Source organism: Pundamilia nyererei, unplaced genomic scaffold (genome assembly GCF_000239375.1).
Source record: "Pundamilia nyererei isolate P.nyererei 1_Seehausen unplaced genomic scaffold, PunNye1.0 scaffold01695, whole genome shotgun sequence".
In the NCBI taxonomy this organism is placed as follows: domain Eukaryota; kingdom Metazoa; phylum Chordata; class Actinopteri; order Cichliformes; family Cichlidae; genus Pundamilia; species Pundamilia nyererei.
The window spans coordinates 248-9,119 of NW_005189096.1; the positions used below are offsets into that span (position 1 = coordinate 248).

The following is an 8,872-nucleotide window of genomic DNA, read 5'->3' on the forward strand; positions in this document are numbered from 1 at the left end:
ATCCCTTCCTATTGCTAAATGGGAAGCAGATTTATCAATCAGTTTAGACCAAAACTTCTGGTATGCTTAAACTTTTCAATTGACTAGAAATCCCAGTCTGCAATTAATACAATACAAAATACTACATAGAGTGCACTATACAGGTCATCGGATGTTCAAGATGGGCTATACTTCTTCTAACAACTGCTCACAATGTCAAACCAATACACTGGACAATTACATCCACGCTCTTTGGTTCTGTCCACCAGTTCAGAAGTTTTGGCGCGAGATATGTGAAGACTTATCAAAGTGTCTGAAATGTAACATTACAACCTCCCCTTTAGTGTGTTTGTTGGGCAAAATTAGATGATTTCACTACAGAAATAAATACAGCTGACATGGTTTTTGCTGCCCTATCCAAGAAAATGGTCCTCATGAACTGGAAAAATAAAAGGCCTAGGGCTGGTAGCCTGGGTGGGTAAGGGGTGGGCTAGGGGTTTGGGGGTGCTGTGCTTCCAGGCTAGAGCGCTCACTGGGCCTTGGGGGGCTTGAGTCCTGGTTGGTGTGTCGCTGAGGCTGTGGGTAACGGGGGAACAAGACGCAGCAACACTACACATGAGTGGGAGGATGTCGGTATGGGGTCTTCACACACACCTGTTCTCTGTTGGCTATTGGGGTGGAGGGGCTGGGAGGAGGAGTTGGCAACAAAAACAATCCCTCCATTAATCAAATATTTTGTTTCCTCCTCAGTGACGGCTGAATGCTCCAAGCAGCAGGAGAAGCTGGTCCAGAGGATGGTCTCTGTGGTGGACACTCCCGGCCTCTTCGACACCTCTCTGTCTGAAGATGTCGTGAAGAGGGAGATCTCCAAATGCATCAACATGTCAGCCCCAGGGCCCCACGCCATCCTGCTGATCATCAGGGTGGGACCCTTCTCTGCAGAGGAACGAGACGCTGTGAAGAAGATGGAGGAGATCTTTGGAGACGGTGCCTGGAGGTACACCGTGATCCTCTTCACCCATGGAGACAAAGTCGGAGCAGACTTTGATGAGATGTTGAAGACAGCAGGAGCTGAGCTGCAGGAGGTCCTGAAGAAGGCTGGAAACAGATATCACATCTTCAACAACCATAGAACTGATGATCGTGGTCAGGTCCTTGATCTGCTGGAAAAGGTGGATAAAATGGTAGCCAATAATGGAGGAGAGTTTTACTCGAACTTCATCTACCTGCAGGTGGAGGAGATGCTGAAACAGAGAGAGTCAGAGCTCAGCGAGTTCTACGAGAAGAAGCTGAAGGAGGAAATCAAAGCAGTGGAATTAAAGTATGAGAAGAAGCTGAAGGAGGCTCAGGAGGAGAAACAGCAGGTGGAGGAACGATTGCAGTCTGAGCTGGAGGAGGTGAAGCGATATTATTGGGCTTTAGAGAGCGGAGTCCGTGAGATTGTGGAGCAGGTGGCCAAAGACGACTCCTTCAGTGAGATCCTCACCGAGTTCCACAAGACCCTGAAACTGAACTGAGCTATAATCAAGCTTCATCTGTCATGAACTGTTTCAGTCAAAAAGTAACCCAGATCATCTTTTTAATTGCATTATTTTTACCACATTTTGCCATCTTAGGTTAGCTCTCAGACTGAAGAACGACAGATGGAGTTAAGAAGAATATAACTCTCTCACTTTTTTCCCAGTGTATTTTTGTAGAAGAAATACAACCAAAATGAGGAACTGTTCTCTAAAACCTCGATATCTTTCTGTGAGTTGATCAGGACAATTAAATCATTGGTATAAGCCGACAACTTTAGAGATACATTGCACACAGGGATATAAACACCACACAAGTCCTGTCTTAAATTGTGAAGCAAAGGTTCAATTGATGGAAAAAGCGTGGACTTTATACCAGTTTTTAAATTGTGTTGATGGGCCACGTAAAACCAGAGTTATGATAAAAATATCTGCAATGTTTGGTTTTCTTTTCTGAATACTATCGTTGTTTATATTTACTGCAGGAAGAAACGGTAAAAACTGTGTTTTATAAGGAAAACACTCGAAACCCTGTGAGCAAAAACAAAACCAAAAAAAACCTTTCCCTATTGGTGGAAAAATGTACCATGTCGACCAATCAAAAAATTATATGGCAACATGGCATCTAGTTGTTAAGAAACGGGAGGAAGTTTTTGGAGTGACAGCGGTGTTTTGAGATGTGAGAGATTTGAGACGTTTAGACTGAGTCAGGACTTCAGACAGTTTGATATAGTTCAATAGAAGCCCCTCAGCATCTGAAGCTAACATCACGAGATGCAGAAAACTGACTGTTACAACCACAGAGCTTCTTTTCATCCCACACATTTTTCTGGCAGGTGTGGCTGAATTTTTTTTGGCCTACACTTACTGAGGCTTGGTTTCTACAGAATTCTACATAATTAGAGTTTGGACATTGCTGACTGATGTTTTCACTTGTGGGATATCTTTAACCTCCTACGACCTGGCGTCCACATATGTGGACATCACATTTTGGGTTATTTAGACCAAAATACTCAATTTTGCTCTACAAGGGCCTGATATCCACTTAAGAGGACATTATACTGCTACTGTTCTGTCAAAAATGTAAACAAATATGCTCATATGTGGCTTTCGTTTTTCTTAGAAACAACCATCAGGTAAAAAAGAAAATCTGGTAATTCTTTGATTTTACATTCATTGGGCCCCAATCAGCCCAAATATCAAAGAGAAATTAAACATGCATGCTGTGGAAGAGTTCAGGTCTTAGGAGGTTAAATATCCTTTTACTGTTTTATAAAGTTAAACTTTCTTCTACAAATTCTCTGATAGTTCTTTTGCGGTCTCTTTGTCTCTGATTTCATCAACGTCAGTGCAAAAAAACATACAGCGGTCTGTCTGAAGACCAGAACCTCACTGACTTTTGATAACACACACAAACAAGCAACCAAATGGCAGGTAAGGATGGTTACCATAATAGTCATTTAGACCTGTGTGTGTCAACTTGTTTGTTATCATGCCAAAATTTCCAAGGTATGTAAACTTTTGATTGGGGTCATTTGAGTTTTTTCTGATGTCATTATTATTTAAAAAGGTCAAACATAAGAACATGTGAAATAAAAGATTTTGTATTTTCTCTCATAATTCCCAAAGTCACAAATTCTGCCAGGTTATGTAAATTTATAAGTACAGCTGTACCTCCGCTGTCTGCACAGTCCCATGGCAGTAGGTTGAGGGTTCATATCGAGCAGTATGAACTCTTATGTTTTCACGTCTCTGGAATAGTTGGCACTAATAAGTATAGATTTCTGTGGAATGGCATGGATATGAACCATGAATTAGATTCATAGATGGTCCCAGTGTTAGGCTCAGTGATGCCAGGTAACACAATGATATCCTGCATTTACTGACCTCCGTGGGCTCTGAGACAGCAGCTAGAGTGCCTGTTTACCCTCGTGATAAATATTCACAATGAAAATGCTAGTTCAACATCGCAAAGTCTGCATGTGTTTCATAGTGTCTAACAGGACCTGGTAGAGTTCAACCATTCAAAGTAAACAGTTGAAACAAGCAAGACATAAGAACATCAGGAAATAAATAAATTAAGTTGTGTTCAATCGCTGAGAAGTGACAGTCAGTGGGGGTTATGACAGTTGTGTACCAGTGTGGGACTCGCACTTTGTCAGCAGTATAACAGCTCGAGCGCGTGGATCTTGTAATCAAACTAAATGCAGAAAGGTTTTGGGTTAAAGTTCAGCTTCACCTCTCCCACTGTTTGTTTTTCTTTTTATTTATTTATTCATTTTACAGTGTTCTTCTTCTGTGATTCAAAAGAAGAAAAAAACAGTGTAAATACACTTGTCTGTATCTGGAGTGCAGTTCTGCAACTTTTGAGCCGTCAGTATCAGCTGTTTGTGAGAGGTTGTCTTTTATTTTATTTATCTTGTAAATCAGAATCAGAATGGGGTTTATTGCCAGATGTTGAGGTTTACAACATTAGGAAATTGCTGCGGTGCTTCAGTGCAAACAATAAGAATGAAAGTGCTATGTAGAAAGAAAGATATGTGCATGAGATATACATGAGATATATACATGAGAATAAGAATTAAAAGTGCTACGTAGAAAGATATATACATGAGTGCAGGTGGTGATCAGTGCCAAACATGGAATGATGCAGTGACACAGCGTAGGGTCATGTGTTAGTGGTGGGAACAGTCATACGGTTATTGTTCATGTGTCCAACAGCAGAGGGGAAGAAACTGTTCTTATGTCGAGAGGTTCTGGTGCGAATGGACCGGAGCCTCCTGCCTGAGGGGAGCAGGTCAAACAGACTGTGTCCAGGGTGAGAAGGGTCAGCTGAGATCCGAGCTGCACGCCGCAATGTCCTGGAGGTGTACAGGTCCTGCAAAGATGGGAGTCTGCAGCCAATCACCTTCTCAGCAGAGCGCACAACACGCTGCAGTCTGTTTGTCCCTGATAGTGGCTCCAGCGTACCACACGGTGATGGAGGAGGTGAGGATGGACTCGATGATTGCGGTGTAGAACTGCATCATCGTCCGTGTTGGCAGGTTGAATTTCTTCAGCTGCCTCAGGAAGTACATCCTCTGCTGGGCTTTCTGTGAAACCTGTTAAACCTGGTGAAACAGTATTTATTGCTAAAATACAGCAGAAACTAAAACATAAAAACATCAAAGTAGCAGAAACAACATATTTAATCGGTAAAAATAGGACAAAATACATGATCACTCAATAAAATGATTAAAAAGGCAGGTTTTTCTTTATTTAAAATGTTTTAATATTGTTTATTTACTTTTTCACAGAACCAAAAATGGAAAAACTAAACAACCATACTACATTTTTAAAAGCTTTATTTAGTTTTTCCTCATGCAAATCTTCAGATGTCCTTTTTAGAGTTTAAATACACATATCAGTCTAAGATGTGACAGAAATATAAACCAGGCTTCATATCAGTGAACACAGTCCTGACTAACCTGCTCACTGTGTATGGTAACAATGATCAGATGAGTGTTTATTTTTTGTTCTTAGTTTAAACCTGATTTGTTTTTTCTTTTGCTCCAAATTGTACTGAATTCACAGAAGATGAAGCATCTGAACTGAAGTTAAAAAGATAATTCCTTAGAGAGACATAAGCTGCATGGAGTGGAAGCTGAATGTGATATTTTGTGGCCTCTGTGTGACTCATAGTCTGTTTGACTGTTAAACAGTGACTCAGTGGGTCTGTTTAAATTTGGTTCACAGTTTTTCAAAGAAAGCAGAAAGTGGAGCTTTGCTGATTTCGGGGATAAACACAATACAATATAAATAACTACAATAAAAATGTGTTGATTTGATGATCAACAAAAATATCGAGGAACTGGCGACAAATGTTGGAGATGTGGGGAGACGGAGCTAACCATTTCCATATCTTTTGGGACTGTAAAGTTGTTCGCCAGTGTTGGTCTCTAATCCATGATCATCTACAAAATGTTTTCTCATTTGTTTTACCTTCAACCTTTGAGACCCTAATTTTGTGCAATTTACCAGTTGCCAAACTGAACTCCAATGATAAAAGACTGTATATCCTACTGGCCGCAAGTAAAAAGCCTCTTACGAGGAGATGGCTTAGGCCTGAACCACCGACGATGGAAGACTGGATACATTCTGTACAAGAGATCTATACGATGGAAAAAGTGTCATTTTCTCTTAAACTTCAGAGCGATACCTTCTACAGAATATGGTCTAAATGGACAGACTATGTTAAGCCTGTGAGATGTGATTTTGTATAAGACGTTAAAACCCTGAGTACTATGCAAACTTACCTGCTGCCTCCTAACCCAAGTCCTTTTTTTCCTTTTCAATTATAAGTTAAAAATGTGAGAGCAAAGACAGTGTAAAAAGCCATACTACTGTTATGTTCAACTGCTTTCTCAATAAAAGAGATAAAGATTTAAGAAATGTGTTGATTTGAATCTGCTGACTCACAGATTAAAGAATAAAATTAAACGTCTTTAACTGTGTGATTAAGAATTAGAAATCAAATATTTGGGCTGTCCTGATTAAACAGCACAGAACATAAAATGGAGAAAGTCATGCAGAGTTTGTGGTTTATAGCTGTTTTACACTCTGCTGCACCACCCACTGAATTTCCTCTTTGAAAAGAACAGTTCAGAGTTGTGTTGTTGCTCAAACAGGAACTGTTGACTCTCTGTTGCTGACTCACACGAGCAAATTCCCTTTGTTGCATTTAGTTCTGTGAGATCAGAGTGCTAATCTGAGCAGGGATCCTATTTCTTTGCATAAAATGAACATACGTCAACTTTGTATCCATGAATATCACCAACATGCCTGCTGCTGGTTGTTCCTCGCTGTGTTGTGAAACTGTGTTTAGTCTTGAGTGACAGTTGTGCAAGTCTCAGCAGTTTGAGAGATGAGGATTTTTTTGTACCTCTATTACAACAAAGGCCACAAGATAAAGTTTCATACAGGAGTGTCTGTAATTTTTTCAGCTTTTCACAGATCACGTCTTCATGTTACACAGAATCCCTGGTGACTGGAGCTCACCTCCCTCACGGGGGGTGAGCGTGACCATCTGCGGCCCCTGTCGACCAACTTGAACTTAAAGGGCTGCATAGCCAGATACCGTGAGCTGTCTGGTGATCTGGGCGCTGGAATCCTTCATGCATCCATTGCAGCAGGGCATGGTCTGAGCAGAGGGTCAATGAGCGTCCCACGAGCTAATATGGAAGAGACTTGAACGCCCACTGGATCACCAGGCACACCTTCTCCACCGTGCTGTATTTGGTCTCCTTCTCTGTCAGTTTCTGGCTGCTGTATAGGATCCGACGGTCGACCCCACTTACCTACTGGGACGGCTCCCCACAGAGAATGTTGTTTTTTTTTTACCTGCACAAACGCCACCTGACACCGCTCTGCCCACTGGAGTAGATCCCTTTTCGGTGAGGTGAGGTCAATTAAGGGGCTGGTTAGGCCTGTGAAACCAGGAACAGTAATACCCGGCCAGTCCCAGGAACTGCCTCACCTCCCTTTTGGTCTTGGGGGTTAAAGAGATGAAAGTACATTTGTTTACTTCTAAAGCACTGAGCTTTGAGATGAGCTCCAAACAGAGTGCTCGTCTCAGCTGACCAAAGGAGGTACAGCACACACTGAATTCAGTAACAGCAGGGACAGAAATTTTCTCAAAAGAACTAATCAAATGTTGCTGCTGCTCAGACCATCTCCATGAAGAAGGGTGCCTCCCTCTGACCAGGCAACAGCTGTAGTAACAGTAGGAGACCGATGCTGGACAGGAGTGTCAGCACTGCGGCCAAGGTGAAGGCTACCACGCCCAGTGGGACAACCCTGAGCTTTATGATAGCATCGTGTAAGAGAGGTGGCAGCCCTCAGGACAGGGCAAAGACCTCCTACAGCTGCTGGTGTCCCATTCGCTACGCCCCCTGGTGTTCAAGGTCCATGGCTCAGCGGGGCAGGGCAATTTGGCAACGCCAAGACCCTCCATCGCCTCAGGGGACAGATTTACTGGCCTGGCTGTCACTGCTGTGACACTTTTACAAGGTAAAGTCTCCCTGTCACCAGTCACCTTTGCACAGGTAAGGGAGACCTGACCTGTGTAACGGGTCTATCTGGTTATCTGTCTACATGAGACCGGGACATGTGTGACCGGAGAGTGTAGATCCACTCAGGGGATTTAGGGGAAATATTTAATATCATTACCATTTCTGTGGACTTCTGGTCCAGAGCAGTAGACTGTTTTCAAAAGTTCAGTAAGAACAAACAGAAGCTAAGAAAGCTAATTAATAAACTGTCCTCTACGTGTCAAGTTTCCTCAAAATTTGTAAGGACTTGCAGACAACGAGAGATAATCTGTATAAATATGAAAATTAAAAAGAAATAAAAATATAAGCGTCAAACTGAACAAGAATCTGCAAAATTGTCATTTTTTCATTACCGTAATTTTTGGGTCTTAAGCTCTACTTTTTCCCCACACTGTGAACATTATACTGACGTGCGGCTAATGCATATTTCTTTTCAAAAACATTTTGCCTGGTAGCAGTAGACCAATAAAACTGATAAGTACTATATATACGGTATATATTTTTACCGGTTGTTAAGAGACGTTGTAATGTTGTTTGTGCACTGTTCCCTAAAAAAACCATAAGCAACGTAATTTGTGTGTTACTGATAGTACGTATATTTAAAGGTAGCCGTGTTACAGGCGCTGTTCGAGGAAAAAAGCATTTGCAGTATGTATTTGAAAATTGCTCAGAGAATGCTCTGTGCGCATGCGTGTGTAGTGGGCGAACGTGGATTTTCAGTTTCGACAGTCCTGCTGTGTGTATGTGCTCGATTTAGCAACAATCAGCCTGTTTAAGTCTCTTCTTCATCTGATTTAAAACAGTTATGATATGACATGATTCACAGTAAAGGAATATTTAGTATATCACATTTTATCAAAAGCATGCAGCTGATCAGAGCTTGAAAAGTTTACTTACTCTTATAATTCAGCTTTCACATAAATGTAGTGGTGCCAGTATATTAAAAGAACAATATTTGAATATAGAAACAGAAATAAAAGCACTTTGAATGTTTCCTGAAGCTCATATCATATTTACATTATATTATCAAAGTGTGGTGTCATTAAGTTCATTAGCTACCTGTTGTTTAGCTAATCTGCTTTCAAGTCTGTCAAACAATGCTGTCCGTAACGTTTCAAGCCCACACTTTGTTAAACAGTATGTCACAGAGTGACTGTGACGTAGCAGTGACATAGTGGAGGCTGTGCCTTAGAAATAGGAGGAGGAGTGACTCTCAATATAAACCCGCGAGTGCACTCCGAGTGTGCTTCATAAAACATGTTTGCTGTAACATCTCCGTGGATCTGC

General features: G+C 41.5%; 1 protein-coding gene across 1 annotated transcript; it reads left to right on the forward strand.

Annotated features, from left to right (window-relative positions):
* Positions 1 to 729: 729 nt before the first annotated feature.
* LOC102215157 (GTPase IMAP family member 7-like) lies at positions 730 to 1,496 on the forward strand (the record flags this gene model as incomplete). The annotated part of the gene is made up of 1 exon (XM_005755504.1): positions 730 to 1,496. A coding segment is annotated over one exon (767 nt), but the record flags the coding sequence as incomplete, so codon positions are not given.
* Positions 1,497 to 8,872: the final 7,376 nt, after the last annotated feature.